This window comes from Pteronotus mesoamericanus, unplaced genomic scaffold (assembly GCF_021234165.1).
Source record: "Pteronotus mesoamericanus isolate MK-2021 breed Mesoamerican mustached bat unplaced genomic scaffold, CSHL_Meso_final scaffold_167, whole genome shotgun sequence".
Classification (NCBI taxonomy): domain Eukaryota; kingdom Metazoa; phylum Chordata; class Mammalia; order Chiroptera; family Mormoopidae; genus Pteronotus; species Pteronotus mesoamericanus.
Genome location: NW_026555308.1, coordinates 23875342 through 23893144, shown reverse-complemented (window position 1 = coordinate 23893144; position 17803 = coordinate 23875342). Strand labels below are relative to the sequence as shown.

Sequence of the window (17803 nt, the reverse complement as noted above, 5' to 3'; positions counted from 1 at the left end):
CCAATGTTGAAAACTAGGTGCCTCTGTTGCCATCCTCACCAGCAAAACGGATTCTGATGTACCTCATTTTTCAAGTTACTCATATTTGAATTGAAGGATCTGATAGTATGAAAGCCAAGAGAAGATATGGTTTTGACAAGGAAGGTGAAGCCAATGATGCAGAAAAAAATCAAAAGATAAGGATTGAACATTGTTCATAGGATTTGCCCTCAAAGAGGCTCTTATTTACTTTGGCAAAAATAGTTGTTGATTAGAGGGAAAGTGGATTGAGGAGTGAAAGGATCTGAGATTCTGTTTCTGTATTATCTTTAGCCTGAGGATAGAGTCCATTGAAACTCTGGTTTATCCATGGCTGGTCTATTACACTTGCCACTTTGGATAAACTCTTGACCTTGTCTTCTTTCCTTTGCAAGCCAACAAAACAGATGCTAAAGAATTAGACACAAACCAATCTTTATGACAAACTTGCATAAAACTATAAAAACATACACATACAAATAAGTACAATAAAACTAGGGAAATGTCTGTGAGATTGGTGGATTTTATCAATGTTAATATCCTAGGTGGGATACTTTACTGTAATATAGTTTTGCACGATGTGACCATTGGGAGAAACTGAGTATGAGAGATTTCTGTGTTATTACCTACAACTGCATAATCTACAATTACACCAGTAAAACTTTGGGAATTAATTAAAAGAAGGCGTGTAAATGATTTTATATATCTAAAATTACACACATACATGTTTTATGCATATAGACAGCTGTACGGAAGGATGGTCTCAGAAAAATTAACAGTAATTAACCCTAGGTGGTAAGTCTCAGGGTAACCACTCTTCTCTGGATCATTGTTACTTCAGGGTCCCATTATTGCTGTGGTCCTCTTCCCAGTTCCTATGGCCCCCATCCACAAAGTCCCAGAAGCCACAGAGGCGTCAGGAGGGGCAGATGAAGGAGAGAAGGAAGTCCACCTCATTGCGGATGATGAGCCGCCCCGGGTGGATGCTGTCGGGCAGGGCCAGGCTGGAGGTCATTTCCCAGGCATCCACAAAGGCCACGCGGAGGTCAGCGAAGGCAGCTCGGAGGAGCCGGTTCATCTGCAGTGTGAACCAGTCACTGCCATACACGGACTTGCAGCCGGTGTTGGCCAGTTTGATGACCACAAGAGTGCGGGGCTCCCGGGCCAGCAGCGCAGCCACGGCTGCCCGGATGCCTGCCAGTCGTCGCACAAAGACGGATGGAGGGAAGGTGGTGAAGTGGGCGCCCAGACCCAGCACCACGACAGTGTGGGGGCCCCCGGCCAGGCCCCCCAGCTCCCGAACCACGGAGTGCAGGGCGGCCACTGGGGTGCGGAGGGAGCGCAGGGGCCAGCTGTGGGCCCGCCAGTGCAGCACTATGTTCCGAGTGGTCTCCACTGCCATCAGGGGCCCTGTCTGATACGTGGCGTGCAGATTCATGGGCTTCAGGGCTGGGGGAGGAGAACAAGAGAGGAGGCTTAGGGGTTAATATAGGGTTCTGTACCATCCTCTTGTACAGATGAAAGTGCCAGTCCCCAATTCCTAGGACATAAACATTCTGTTTCTAAACCCTAATGCACCCCTGTCCCCAAGTTTTCAAGGTTGCCAAACTTCTCATTTTTAGCTATCCAACCACTATTCAGTTTGCTTTTATTTCTCTAAGGCATTTCACTTTCCTCTGTTGGGTGACCTCTTCCAAAAACCTTTCTCTTACCTTCTGTAACACATTATCCCATTTTTTCCTACCACTCTTTGCTCAATTGTTTGCTTCCTATTTTCCTTGCACTACGTATATGAGGCATTCCTTAAAATTCTATCATTATTGTCCACTTTACTATCTACCTTTTGAAGTAATACATTCACTTCTACCTCAGCAAGCTTTGATTCCACACTTCCAATTTCCCAGTCACTATTTTCTCTCTAGTGGTCCACCATGGCCTTGTGTGCTTTGTATATGGCCTTGGGAAATGAATCTGCCACTTCTGCAGAAACCCCTCTCTCTACATCCTGAACCTCCCCCTACTGTCCCACACCTGTAGGCTACTGTTTTCAGTGACTTTCCAATATTTTATTTTTTCTTCGCTTTCCATGGGGAGGCTATAGTCATATCTGATATCTCTCTGTCTTAATCTGAAGTCAAATAATTCACCAAATCCTATTCATTATTCATTTTTAAGTTATCCTTTGTCCAATTCTTGTATCTAACTTTTACTTGTAGTTCAGGCTCTTAATAACCCTTGGCTACATTGATCTAGCAATATTGTACACGTACATACTGGCACTTTTCCGGGAACTTTTGTATAGGTGAAAAAGAGACTGATGTCCTTGCTGTCATGTAGCTTCCTGTCTCTGGGGAGAGAGAGAGAGATCCTGATGTAGAAGGGAGGTTGAAAATTTTGAATAACTGAATGGAGATTGGTGGTTCTGGAGCATAATGAATGTCATGAGGTGAGGTTAGAGATACATATAAGGTCTGGCCATGTAGTCCCTTTGGCATAGATTATGCCAATGATTTTGATTTTTGTGCCAAGGAAAATTAGAATCCATTGAAGGTGAGTGACATGATCCCATTTGCCCTTTAAAAAGCTCATGCTTGCTCCTTTGTGGAAATCTGGGGTAGAGGCGGGGTACTAAAAAGTGAAATGGGGGGCTTCCGCTCAAGGTGGCGGCATAGGCAGACATGACTCGCCACTTCAACCAACCACATCAAAATTTCAACTAAAATACAGAACAAGCATCACTCAGAACTGTCAAGAATCGGGTTGAATGGAAGGCTGACAACTACAGAATTAAAGAAACTACATCCACCCAGACTGGTAGGAGGGGCACAGACGCAGAACGGGCTAGCCTCTCACCCATGTGTGGTGAATAAATATCTGGGAGGGACAGCTCAGGAGCGAGAAGTCCCAGCCCCTCACCAGGCCCCCAGCCCAGGGTTCCAGTGCCAGGAAGGTAAGTCCCCACAACTTCTGGCTGCAAAAGCAGCAGGGATTGAGTTGGTGGAAGAAACCTCTGGAGCCCCAAGCGGTTCCTCTTTAGGAACCCACACACGGACTCACCTATGCAGACTCACTGCCTCTGAGCTCCAGTGCCCGTGTGGCAGCTTGAAGGGCACCCGTGACAAACTGGGAGAGGCTCAAGTGTCTGCCATCAGGGCAAGAAGAGGCCATTGTCCCTTTGCAGAGCCCTCCCCCCACAGAGCCACAGAGCCAGCAGGCTGGTGCCTATTTGAGACTCCATCAACATGGCTAACACTGTTTGACCCATCTTGGACATCCCCAGAGACACTGCCCCACCCAACTTTTGGGCCCACCCAAGCTGCTTTTCCATATGAATGGCTGGCCTTGGCTCACACTTCACAACTTCCTAAATCCTATCAAACAAGCCACAGCTGGCCTCAGTGAGCTCCAGGCCAGGCACTAGCAGCAGCCAGTTTAGCTTCACAGCTTGGCTTCACCTGGAAATCTCCGAGCCCAGCACAAGTAGCAGCCTTCTCATGTCACTTTCTAGCTCAGGAAGGGAGGTCCTGGGCAAAACACAGGTAGGGGCTAAAGGTGGCTGGTAGCACCCAGGAAACTCCAGGGTCAGCCAACCCAGTGGGCAACTACAGACCACTCTAGAGCACCACCACCCTGCCCCTGCACAGCTGACCCTCCATGAGAGGGGAGGTTGGTAGTAAGTGGTTACAGCCAATCCCTGCAGCTGACTGGCCTGGGTAAATCCCTTCCATTGATTTGCTGAGAGCAATCAAGGCTCAACCACAAGAGGAGGGTGTATTCAGCCCACATGAATGGTGCACCTCGACTAGCTTGGGTGAAAGGGGAGGCTGTGCCACCAGACCCTATAGGACACATACTACATTAGACCACACTACCAAAACATGGAGTCACAGCAGCTCTACCTAATACATAGAAACAAACACAGGGAGGCTGCGAAAATGAGAAGACAAAGAAACATGGTCCAAGTGAAAGAACAGGCCAAAATTCCAGAACAAAATGGAGATAAGCAATCTATCAGATGCAGAGTTTAAAACACTAGTTATAAGGATGCTCAAGGAACTTAGTGAGGACCCCAACAGCATGAAAAAACCCAGTCAGAAATGAAGGATTCACTGACTGAAATAAAGAACAATTTACAGGGAAACGACAGTAGAGTGGATGAAGGTGAGCATCAAATCAATGATTTGGAACATAAGTAAGGAAAAACAACAAATCAGAACAACAAGAAGAAAAAAGAATCCAAAAAAAAAAAAATGAGGATAGTATAAAACTGCCTCTGGGACACTTCAAGAGGTCCAACATTTGCCTCATAGGGGTGATGGAAGGAGAAGAGAAAGAGCAAAAAATTGGAAGTATATTTGAAAAAATAGTGAAATAAAACTTTTCTAATTTTGTGAAGGAAATAGACATGCAAGTCCTGGAAGCACAGAGAGTCCCAAACAAGATGGATACAAAGAGCCCCACTCCAAGACACATAGTTAAACGGCCAAAGTTTAAAGGTAAAGAGAGAATCTTAAAAGCAGCAAGAGAAAAGAAGTTAGTTACCTACGGGGGAGTTCCCATAAGACTATCAGCTGATTTCTCAAAAGAAATTTTGCAGGCTAGAAGGGATTGGCAAGACATATTCAAAGTCATGAAAAGCAGAGACCCAGAGCCAAGATTGTTCTACCCATCAAAGCTATAATTTAGAATTGAAGGGCAGATAAAGAGCTCCCCAGACAAGAAAAAACTAAAGGAGTTCATCATCACCAAACCATTAGTATATGAAATGTTAAAGAGACTTATTTAAGAAAAAGAAGAAGATCAAGAAGAAGACTTTACAGCACATATTACTAACCATTATGCAATACCGACCTGGCAGGAGGACTGGGGCTAAACTGCTAGTCAAGAAATAACACCCCCTAAACTCTATTTCTCCCACCTCACCCCCTTCCCTGTCCTCAACAAATACCAGACTTGCTCAACTAGGGCACTTTTTCCTGGGGCTGCCATTCTGATCCGGACTGGAGAAATGCCTTGAGGGAGCACCTTGTCTGTCACTTTCCTGGGAAAGCACCAAGAGTGAGCATCAGTGGTGGTGGGGGAGCGGCAAGAAGGTGAAAGCTGTAATCCAGTATGGGGATATGATGGTTGACTTGTAATTTCTACTCTGCTTAAGTCCTAAAAGAGTTTGAGGTAGTTACAATACCTCACATTACAATTAGCACATTTATAATGAGAGAATTACAATAAAGAGTCAGATAAAGTAGTCAGAGGAAGAGAAAATCTTATCAGGAACCTGGACCTTCTGCAATTGACCCACCCCTTAGCTCTTAGTTTACTAACGGTCCAGGTAAAAAAAGAACATCCAAGTTGGATCATGTAGTACTCCTTCTTGATAAATAGGGGTACACAAAAATGCCAGGAGAGACAAATTTTCTGGCACTAAATTCTGGAAGGAGCATGGAGCAAAATACATTTTTGTTACAAAAAGCTCAAACAATAGAGATAATAAAACCACTCCTCAAGTGTGGGCTGTACATAGAGATGCCCAAAGAGTACAGTGTGGAAGGAGAGGATGCAGGGGAGTAATGGCACGGTAGGGAAACGGCAAACAGTCCCCCAGCAACGGGACCAAATTAACATCAACACTCATAAATCATGCTGATAGTATGTACCCTTGATATGATGTGATGAAAATGTAACCTGGCCTCTGTGACCCTTCCTCTCCAAACCCAAACCCACCTCTAATCATAAGAAAAGCATCAGACAGATTTCAATACAGAGGAATGCTGCAATGTAATTAACCAAGACTCCTCAAAACTGTCAAAGTCATCAAAAATAAAAAAAGTATGACAAACTGTCACAACCCAGAAGAGCCTTGCCAACTAAATGTGATGTGGTATTCTGGACGGAATCCTGGAACAGAATGAGAACATCAGGTCAAAATAGCGATTTTCATCCTTTTTCACCTCATGAACACTGATTACGAAAAAAATACAATTTTTGCTCATCTGACCAAAAAATAGCACCATTTTGATTCATTCATACTGGATGGCTATTGTTGGTTGGCTGTTGTCATATTGTGTGTGTGTGTATGTGCGCGCGCGCGCGTGTGTGTGACCATTAAGGGAAAAGAGGTCAGTGTCCCTGACTAAATAGTCAAGTATTACATGTTTCAAAAATCCTTGCTGCACACCTGTTGAAAATCACTGAGTTAAAACTAAAGAAACTATGGACTTTACTTAGTAATAATGTATTGTTATTTGTTCATGAACTGTAACAAATATAAAAAATATATGCAACTCTAAAAAAGGCAAAGTTAATATAGACTTTCAGAAAGCAAATCAGTGTTTGCCTGGGACTGGAGGTGGATGAGGAAAATTGGCTGTACAGGGACACCAGGGATTCTTCAGAGGTGGTGGGAATGTTCTCTTTCTTGATTGTGGTGACAGTTACATGGGTGTGCACATTTATTAAAACTCATCAACTTGTGCATCTCAGACAAGACCATTTCATTGCATGTAAATTATACTGCGATAGATTAAAAATTCTTTTCATCAAAACAAAAACTCAGACAATAAGGTTCTGAGCTGCTGAAGGGTGGTAATTCAATAAATAGCTATTAAATAAGAATAAATACTTGAATGTATGAACTGTTGTCTCTAGAATTAATGGGTTCCAGATCCAACGAGGCTGGAACTACTGCTGGGCAATCCTTTTGTGTGCTTCCACCTAGATGTCTCTCCCATTCCTCAAAGCTGAGATTGGGAGAGACATTTTTCTTAACTCGTCTTTCTTCCTTCGCTTCCCAGGCCCAGAAACAAGGTTGGGACAGTGCCTCATAATTTACAGAAGTTTTCTCAACATTACTTTTCTCGTCAGAAAAATATCAACCCATCTTCACTTCCTGTTGCTCTACTCAGAAGAAAAAGTGACACTGTATTGTAATGCTACTTCCTTCTGCATCTTTTAGATTGTACCACCTTCTTCCTCTTCTTTATTTTTTATTTTTTTGGACACCATCTTTAACGTCTTCCCTCAAGTATTTTCTTTTTTTCCCAGAATATAAACATAATCACATCTGTTCCATTGAATAAAGCGCCTCTTCCATTACCTCTTTCTGTGGGTGCAACTCTGTCAGGTTCCTTTCCTTCCTAGGACTTCTTGAAAGATTCATCGGCCCTTGTTATCTGCCTCATTTTCCCACACCCTATGCACATTTTAAAAGTTACTTTATTGTGTACCCAACATCCAGTTCTACAGGATATTTACTTTTGCAGATTTGAATTAGATCTTTCTTTAGAAATAAATACATCAATAGCTAAAATTAAAAATCATGTTGGGGAGGGTACAGAAAAACTGGACCTCTCAGACATTGCTGGTGGGAATGTAAATGGTACGGCCACTCTGGAAAATAGTTTGGCAGTATCTTATAAAACTAAACATCCACTAAGTGCACAACTCAGCAATCACATGCAGGCATTTATTCCAGAAAAATGAACACTTATGTTCACATGAAAATCCAAATATGAATGAATATTCATAGAAACTTTACTGATAATAGTCAAAAATCAGAAACAACTCAAATGTCCTTCAATGGGGGAATGGTTAAACAAACTTATACAACGGAATACCAAGTAGCAATAAAAAAGAATGAATTATTGATACATGCAACAACTGTTTTCTATTGTAAGCACTAATTCTGTATTAATTGTGTGTGTTACAGATATCATCTTCCAGTCTTTATCTTGATTTAAACTATGTTTATGGGACTATTATAATGGAGAAGTTTTTTCTTTTCTTTTCTTTTATGATTTGTGCCCTTTGTCATGTCTAAAATAATATTTTCCTGACCCAAAATCCAAAATATATTTTCTTTTCTAAGTTTTAACATTGCTTTTTTTTTTTTTTTTTTTACATTTAGGTCTTTATCCTCATGACATTGATCTCTCTCTCTCTCTCTCTCTCTCTCTCTATATATATATATATACTGTGAGGTTCAGAGCAAATTATATTCTTTTCTGTTTATTTACTATTCAATACATTCCCCATTGGTTTGAATACCTATTATATTTAAATAAAGTTAGTTATCTTTTGGACCTAGTCTGTTCTATGATTTCTTTAGCTGTGCCTCCACGAAGGTCACATGTCACATCAAGAGACTTGCCTAAAGAGATTTCACACAAAAAATTGAAACATAAAGAGAAGAAAAAAGATATACCATGAAAACACTAAACAAATGAAAGTTGTTATAGCAATGTTCATACTGTAGAAATTAGAACTTAAGACAAAAAGCAAGAAAGTAGCATGAATAATTTACCATTAACATAAGACAATCACAAAGTTGAATGTACTTAACAACATAGCCTTGAAATGTATAAATTGAAAACGGCATGAGTTACATAAAGAAATAATCAAATCGCAGACACAGTATGATTCACTTGTGTCTAAACTACTAGATTAAGCAGATAGAAAAATTATTGAAGATATACATGTTTGAAATAAAATAGTTAACAATCTACATGAAATAGGTTCAGAATTCCATTATGAAGAAATAGAGGATACAAATTATTTTCAAGGAAATATAGAATACAAACAAAAACTTAGTCATTTGCTAAGTCAAAAATAAATTTTCAACAAACTTCAAAGAATAAATATCAGAAACCATATTTCTAGTCAGAATGCAAATAAATTAAGAAAAAAAGGAAGATAGCTACTTCCTTACTTTATATTCAGAAACTAAGAATAATTCCTAAATAACTCACAAATCAAAAAGAAAAATCACTGTGTAAATTATAAAACATGTAAACTCGATGAAAATGAAGCTCCCATATACAAAAACATGGAGAATATAACAAGAGCTGTACTCTGGGGGAAATTTATATCTTAGCTACTTTTTATCCTATATAAGGAAGATAGATAGATTGGTTAATTGCTCTGAATAATGAAATTAGAAAAAAGAAATAAGCAACTATCATGAGATATCTTACATATACTTGCAGAAGAGGCTGTTTCCATTGGGCGCTATCACTGACTCACAGTAAGTCTTCCACCAAATTCATCACATTTTGTTGGAGGCTGCTTCATACCCCAGCAGGGCTGCCCCAATTCTCTGCCTAATACAGGGTTACGTGCCTGGTATATCTACAATTTCAATAGGCACCAGTGCCTCTGTTGGTTATTACCATTAATAAGTGTGTCTTTCCATATTAATAAATATAATTATATAAAAAAGAAATCCTGAAGTCAATAAAAAGAACAAATACCAAAGATGCCAGCAGAAACAATAAAATAGAATGGAAACTTCATTTTCCAGACCCAAGTATTCGTACCAACCCTTGCATGAGAACCACTAAAAATTCTGGACAAAAATGTTTTAAAATAATTTTTAAAATAAAGTTGTAAATAATTCAAGGTCTAACAAAATAAGGAATTTTCAGATACAAGTCTTAGTGCAGACAGGAATTTAGATAACTAAATGAAGCACTCAAGCCCCTTTTGCCCTGAGATCATGTTCTGCATTGAATATCTCATCTCTTATCTTTCCTGGAGAATTCCTATTGTTTTAAAGCCCCAGATCAATTGTAACCTTCCCTAAGTGGATAGGCTGACCAGTTTCTTGTGGTACAAGTCTGTTCAGAAATGTCTGTCATATAATAGGTGCGCAACAAGCATCTGTTGCATAAGAGTTTAAATAAACGAGTGGTGTAAACTTGGAAGGGCCATTGGGTCACAGGGGCAATATTTAGAAGGAAAGATGCAGCTTAGTGTTGGAGCAGGCTTCTTGGATTCTATGTTTTCTTACCACGCCAGCAGGGCCTCATCATGAAGAGTAGCCACATGCAAGTAACTTCCACTTGAATGCCCAACTAAAGAGTTGCAGGGCGGGGTAGAGGGTTGAGCACAGAACTGGAGCTCACCCAAATCCACATACTTGTACTGGCAGGTAGGCCCTCTTGCTCTAGTTGACTGCGGGTCAACATCCCAAGTCACAATCTCTTCAGTTCCTGTGGGTCACCGGAAATACCCTTTAAAATCAACAGTGACCCTTTTCTCTCTCCAGAGTCTTCGCAGAACTCCAACTGCCTCACTGGAGTAGATCAACTGCACTTGCACCTGGGCCTGCCCAGCCGACAGAAAGGGGAAGGACAGGAGGTATGTGCCATTCTCCAGATCCCAGACATCCCCAGGGACCCCTGCCTTCAAGTCGGGACCCAGCAGCTGTGCCCGAAACAGATCCCCACCACGGGTCTTGGGCCTGCCCCGATGGTCTCTGGCCACAAGGACGGCCTCCAGGTAGCCTCCTAGGGTGTAGCTGGCCTGGGCAGGGCCCCTCAGGTGGTAGGTGGAGGTCTCAGGGCCGGTGGAGGCCAATAGTTCTACCTCATTTCCTGGGGTCAGAGGCCAGTGCAGAAGACGGGTCAGGTTTGCAAGCTCCTGGGAGAGAGACTCCAAGAGGGAGTGAGATTCTGTGGACTTGGGGTCAGATTTAGAGGCAGAGTAGGGTGCTGGGGCCGAGGGATGGTGCTGTCAAGCCAGAACATCTTGAACCAGAGGACCTGTGGGTAGAGAAAGGAAAATCTATCAGTGGTCTGTGTTTTCCTCATTTTCTTTTAGGAAGGAGATTTCCACTCACTGAAGCTACTCCCCTCTGCCAGGAGTCCTGTCCTGCCTGCACCAGGCGGTCTGTCATTCATCAGCCTAGCGTCTGAGTCATAACCACATTTACTTAAAAGTGGCATCTCATGTGAAGGTGAAGTTATATCCCTGGATTGCAACTGTCTTCTTATCTCAGCCTATTCCCTCCACTACCACCCCCATTCCCCTGCAGCATACATGGAGAGGTGTGCAGGCCTAATCCAACCGTCACGTCCCTTGCTTCCCTCCCAGAACGTGGCATTCTGATTAAGTGTCCTTTTTTTTTTTAAAGAAATTTTCCAAGCTATAGCTTTATTTTTTTTTAATTTAATTTAATTTAATTTTTTTTAGAGACATTGGAAGAGAGGTAGAAAGAGAGGAAGGAAAACATTGATGTGAGAGAGAAACATCAATCAGTTGCCTCTTGAACTCCCTGACTAGGGCATGTGGCCTGACTGGGAGTCAACCTGGTGACGTTTCAGTTTGTGGGCTGACACCCAACCAACTGAGCCACACCAGTCAGGGCTCTTTTTTCTTCCTATTCCCTCTATACCACTCCACCCCCACCATCTCCAACCTAGATTTCCAACAGAGAGTTGGAGGTGGGCAAGCCCATCACTCAATGCTGCTGAGGGTTATAAAGGAAGGAGGTTAGACCATCTCTTAGGGAGCTCCCTCTCTAATTGGGCTCAGTGGACAAAAGAAACAATTCAACCATGGAAACCTTTAGAAAAATGAGAAGCTATAGAAAGGCACTGACAGAGGCGATGGTTGGAAAAAGCAATGAGAAAAGGCAGATTCTTTTCTAGAAAGATAAAGTATTTATTATGACAAAGAGTCTCCTCCAGAGACCCAGAGCTCTCTGGTATCATTCTAAGAAACACAGTCACAAATACAGAGCAGAGAAGTGTAATGATCCAAACAGGAAGAGCAGTAGAGGGAGGTCTTGCTTTGTGTGATGCAGGATGGTGGTGGATATGACAGGGAGACTATGCTCCTGGCTTATCAGATACTTAACCTACAAGCACAAATAGTCCCTTCTACTCACGCAAGCGTGATTCAGAAAAGAAGCAACCCACCGACACATCTCAAATTCCATGGCAGCATATGGAAAGCATATGTTAGACGGCGGGCTCTGTTTTGATTGCTGGAGGAGAAAACACTCACAGGATTGGCTCCCCTCTGGGCTGGAGAGGAGCAGCGCTCATAAGCATGGAGCCTGGGCTCGGATCCAGGACTGTGTGGTTTCTTGGGATGTCTGGCCCACACTGGCCAATGGTGTCTTGCAAGGTATCTGGCTCTTATGAGACCTGTCCACAGTCCCTCATCCTGGGCTGGGAGAATATCAGGGGAGCACTAAATTGGGAGATCACAAATCAGAACGGCTTCTTGTCCATCCCTAACAAATGGCAAAAATGTGCTGGTGAACATGTCCCATATTCCCAGAAGCAGATACTGTTTAACCCCATTACTTGTAGCTTTCCCACCACACAAAGGGCCCTGAAAATTTGACTGACTAGTAAGAGCAGCTAAGAATATATTTGAGAGAGAAAGACCAAAAGTATCAGTTCAACATGAAAAGAATTATTAGATATAGGAGGTTACATGGATGTTTGTTTTATTATTCCTGACATGTCATATACATGTTATGTATGTTCTCTGGTAGGTGAAAAATACTTCATAATAAAAACAAATTTTTAAAAATTCTCTGCTTAATTTCTCTTTAACCAAAGAAGAACCACAAAAAGGAAACCACAATCTGTCTAGATCAAAATAAAAGGATGAAACTTCAGGATTAACATCTTTAAGGTGACGAGTAAGAAACCCTGGATCCTCTTTCCCCACTGTGAATACATAGGTTCTGCAAGAATTCACAGACTAATTTCCTTTTTGAGAAGTACAAAACTAACTGAAAAGCTTTTACACTCTAGGTGAATGTGAAAACAGACTTATCAAAGGTGGTAAGGGGATTCAGGACACCCCTGGTATACTGCAGTATGATCAGGAGGAGAACCCCAGCTCCCAGCTTCTATCAGCGCCTGTGATGCTCCTCAGGGGACTGGTTTCTGGCCGGCCAGTGTTGCAATGCTGATGAGACCAGCACAGTCTAGCTGCCTGGGGGAGAGCAGGACTACTAGCAAGGACTCCATAGCTCCTCCCCCTGGCTCAGCACAGCTCCCATGCTGGTGAAAGAAGCCAGTCACAGAAAGACAAATCCTGCGTGATTCCCCTTATATGGAGTATCTAAAATTGTCAAATTTATGGAACCTAAAAGTGGAATGGTGTTTGGCAGGGGCTAAGGAGAGGGAGAAATGGGGAGCTTCTAATTAATGGGAATAAAGTTACAGTTAAGCAAGATGAATAAACTCTACAAGGTCTGCTGTACAACATTGTACCTAAAATATTGAGTTGTATACTTTAAAAATTGTTAAGCAGGTAAATCTCATGGAGAGTTCTTATCACAATAAAATAAAATTTAAAAATAAAAAATAATTTATCTTAATCAAAAGATATTATTAGAGTAAAAAGCACACATGACGCAGAGCTGGAGAAGATATTTGCACCATGCACAACAAATGAAGGAGTTGGTATCCAGAATCTATAAATAATTCCTACAAACTAATAAGAAAAGACACACAACCCAATTTAAAATGGATAGAAGGTACTTTAACAGCATTTCACAATAGAAGAAATTCTAATGACCGATAAATATATGAATAGGTGCTCAGCTGAATTAGTAAGAAAAGGAATGCGAATTAAAATCACAATGAAATACCTCTACATATTCAAAGGAAGGCTACAGTTAAAATACAATACCAATGTTAGTGAGGATATAAAGCAACTGAATCTCTCATATTGTGCTGGTGAAAGCATAAACTGGAAAAACTACTTTGTAAAACTGTTTGTCAATATGTACTAAAGGTTAATAATGTATCATGTCTTAGGACCAAGCAGTTTAGTTTGTTGGTGCATACCCAACAGAAAGACATGCATATGCACACCAAGAAATATTTAAAATAGCCCCAAACTGAGCACAATCCAGATGGTTATTAATAGTAGAATGAATAAGTAAATTGTCTTATATTCATATACTGCAGTACTACCATGAAAAGAAAGTTAACAAATAACAGCTTTACACTACAATATGGATGAACCTCACAAAGTAGAATTGTTAGGAGGGGTGTTAGACCTCAGTTCTTGAGTACAGCAAAGAAAGAATTCAGGGCCAAGGACTCTAAGACAAGAAGTTAATTTAGAAAGTCACTGAGGTAGAAGAAGTGAGCCAGCTGCTCTATATGGACTCAGGAAACAAGTTACAGAAATAAAAGAAGGGCCCTTGGAGTTTAGGAGATAGAAAGTAAAGAAACATGCCTTGAGGAAAGAAGCAGGCATGGGTGGGTAGTGCAGGCACGCTCCAGGCAGAGACAGAGTGTGTGCACACTGGGTTCCTTGCCTTGAGGATGTTTATGTGTTTTCTAAAGGCAAGAATTTTAGGGGAGGTCTCTGGGGAGGATCGTAATAGAATATTCATCAGCTTTTCAGGTGTGTCTTCTCAGGGTCATGGTCTGTACCGACTGACTGGTTCTAGGGTAGGGGTCATCAGCCATTGACTCTTACCCAGATGTCAGCCATGGCCTTGATTCATTTGGTTTTGCTGCTTTTCTGGGCATAAACACAACTGAAGCCTAGGCACGATATCTAGTTTGACCAAAACTCTGCCTCCATGGTCAACAGACCCACGGCTTCTGCTTAATGCTTAAGGGAGTGGTCATGTAAGGGAGAAGGAGGCAGGTGACTCAGGGAGCTGGATGAGGCCCGTCTGCAGCAGCTACCTGCCTCAGTTTCCCTAGTCTACTTGCCAAAGAATTTCCTAGTTTCTTACTATCCTGCATCAGAATGAAAGAAGGCACCACATAAAAGAATACATAGTATATGACTGGATATCTATAAAATGCAAAATCAAACAAAAAGAAACTATAATGTTTATAGCTAGAAAGAAGAGAGGATGATAGTGACAGAGTAGAAGGCAAAAAAGGAAGCTTCTGGGATACTGGTAATTTTTATTTCTTGACTTGTGATGATTACACAGCTGTATTATCTTTTATTTGAGTTCTTATTACATATATTTTTATGTAGTTATAATTCAAATGTTTTAAAAAGTGGAAAGTTTTGGGTGCTGCACCAAGATGTCTCACTCTCTCACAGTGAAAGCTACTCTGGAAAAATCAACTCTTTCTCTGGACCTGATTTTTTTTTTTCTAATCCTCTCCCGAGGGTATGTTTATTGGAGAGAGAGAGAGAGAGAGAGAGAGAGAGAGAGAGAGAGAGACATCCGTGTGGGAGAGAAACATCACTCGGTTGCCTCCTGTGCATGCCCCGACTGGGGATCAAACCTGCAACCTAATGTACCCTTGTCCAGGAAATGAACTCCAACCAACTGAGCTACCTAGGCCAGGACTGGGCCTAGTTTTTAATGTGGACCAAAAATGGGCCACATAGTAAACCTGAGAAGCTCAGCGAGGCCTGCATGAACAAACTCAGAGACTGAAAGTAACCACTTAGTGAGACAGTATAAGGACTTGGGCTTGTGAGTGGAAAAATACCCAGTGTCCAGGAAGACAAGTTAAGATAAGGTGTCCAGAAGAAACATCAGATGAAAATCCCTCTACCCCTCCATACCCTGCCAAAAGCCATTGCAGAATTTTGTCTCTCTTCTAACAGCTTGCTTTTCCTACCCAACATGAAAAATTCCACAAGCCTGCTTTTTCCAGAAAGCCTGTGGGATTTTGTTTTTGTTTGTTTGTTTGCTTGCTTGTTTGCTTGTTTGTTTTGAAGCCTGCATTGTCCCCAGCTTATAAAAGCCACCAAGCAGAGTCAGCCCCCAGGCCAATTCAGAGGACCTTCCTTTCCTCTGGGCTGCCTCCCTTGTGCTCAAGCAAAAGTCTAATAAAAATCTGTCTGGAAATTTCTCTGGGTTTTCCTCTTGATCTCTCTCTCTCTCTCTCTCTCTCTCTCTTGGAAATCTCAAGAACCCCAGCACCAATAACAATAGGATGGTCTGAACATAAAATTTCCTAACTAAAAGCGAGTCATGGCAGGTAGTCACATCCTAGGCACATCCTAGGCCTGTAGCTTCCTTGACAAACGTCAGTCTTTACCTCTCCATTAAGTAAGCTTCTCTATTGCCTTTTTGCAGCTAAAATAACGTACCTTTGGAATGTCAAAGCAATCCCCTATTTGGGGACCCCTCAGAGTACAACCTTATGCCAGAGAATGAAAACACCAAACCGCTCATTGTTACTTTGTTTCGCAAATACCATGTCTGTTTGCTGAAAGTCTTAATTGTTAACTATCCTGTATCCACCAATGTAAAAGAAGTAAGTGTCTTTCTGTTTTACTCCATCCAGTCTCAGAGATTTCCCAGCTTTACTTTCTTCCACCTTCCTAATCTACCTTATATATAAAGTAAATTATAAAACTGCCATTATCTGGAGCGTTTTCTCAGTCCATTGAGATTTTTCTTTCTGACAATTGTCAGTTTGGCTCAAATAAATTTAGAAAAATTTTCTACAGGTTTGGACGTCTCTTACATCAACATTAAGAAATTAGGATTTCCCTGCCAAACTCCTTCATGCTGTTAGAATTAAGGCCAGTTTGTAAACCGATCTTGCCATATTGAGGTTGAATTACTTTTAAGAGAAACTAGAAAGTCGTATTTTCATGTGAAATCTCCTACTCTTTAAATACCAATCGCTCATTCAACTATTTTACACATGACTTGAAACAGGCTAAAAAATAGGTATCTATAGCTACTTTAAGCTCCAGAACTCTAGTTATGACCTATGAACAAACGGAAATGCCTTCTCTTAAAGGCATTCTTAGCTTCTTGGCATAGCCAAATTCCCCCAAAATACCACAAAACACTCCTGCCAATTGCCCATTCTCTTTGCAGACAGGAATTTTTTCCTGAATCTCTGCCTCTTTTTCCCTTTGCTAAAAAGCAGCACTGGACTTCTATCTCTCATACACAGTGGCAGAAAGAGTGAGAGAGCTAAGGACAAAGTAAATTGCTTTTTTTGTTTTTCTCCACTGGAAATTCCCTGAAACAATATCTTCTGGGTTTGTGTTTCTAATACCTTAATAGACTCCAACACCCAACCACTCACCCTCCTCCTAAGGATGATGTCCCACCCGGAAATTATTGCCACTGGAGTCACACAGGGACAGCGGGAAGGAGATCGAGAGCTCCCTCAGTCCCCTCTCACAGACTAAGGCAGTAATCAATCCAAATTCGAGGCTGCACAAGGAGAGAACAAACGAGCCAGCGACAAGAGAGTGTGGAGCAAGGGTAGTATTCACGAAAACTAGAAGCACCAACCCTGCAGTCAGAATCTTGTACCCCTTGCATTGCCCCACGAATGGACACATGGCAGCATAGACTCTGCCCTGAAATATCCAGTAGGAACCATGAACCTAGGTGGATCATAAAATGAAAGTTTAATAAGTCCTCCCAAGTTACTGAATTACTTCTTGTAACTTCCCAAGAGAGGTTCTGCCTGATACTGCAAGTTATTTCAGACCCTGTGTCTCTCAAAATCCATCTTTCTAAGTCCTAAACTTCCCCAGAATTTATAGTTTCTCTTTCTGGACTTTGAAACCCATTGCAGCGTCTGATAAGGAGGTACCTTCCATTCTGGGATGCCAAGGATGCCCCCGGGTCTTTGCACTAATGACCTCTTCCACAGTTGTTTTAAATAATAATTCACCATACCCAAAAGCCACTCAGTGAGACTACATATTTTGTCATTCACTTGTAAATTTTCATAAAATGTATTTGGTGTTAATTGTATCCTTCTACTGATATATCGCGACTCCATAATGGGAGGGCTTTGGCATGAGGGAGGAGAGGCCAGCAACCTGGGAGCGTCATCATGGGTTATTTCAGAGCATGACAGAGAGGTGACTGAGGTCTGCTACAGTCAGGGTGGTATTCAGCATGTGTCGGTGCCCACTGCCCTGAAATATTATATATAATGAAATAATAGAAGGTAGAACAGAGAGTTGGAATATCAAATCTGAAGAATACAAATACGCCAAAATAATAATCAACATTGTTGATTGTTGTTGTTGATTGAACTTCAAATTTGGTCTGAGACTCAATCAGCTA

At 41.6% G+C, this 17803-nt stretch overlaps 1 protein-coding gene across 1 annotated transcript; it reads right to left on the bottom strand.

Annotated features, from left to right (window-relative positions):
* Positions 1-934: 934 nt before the first annotated feature.
* On the bottom strand, positions 935-17064 carry LOC129083343 (NXPE family member 3-like). The gene is given in 6 exon segments (XM_054589168.1): positions 935-1467; positions 2289-2365; positions 4937-5059; positions 9803-10511; positions 10514-10556; positions 16996-17064. Coding segments are annotated over 6 exon segments (1554 nt in total).
* Between the last annotated feature and the right edge of the window lie 739 nt (positions 17065-17803).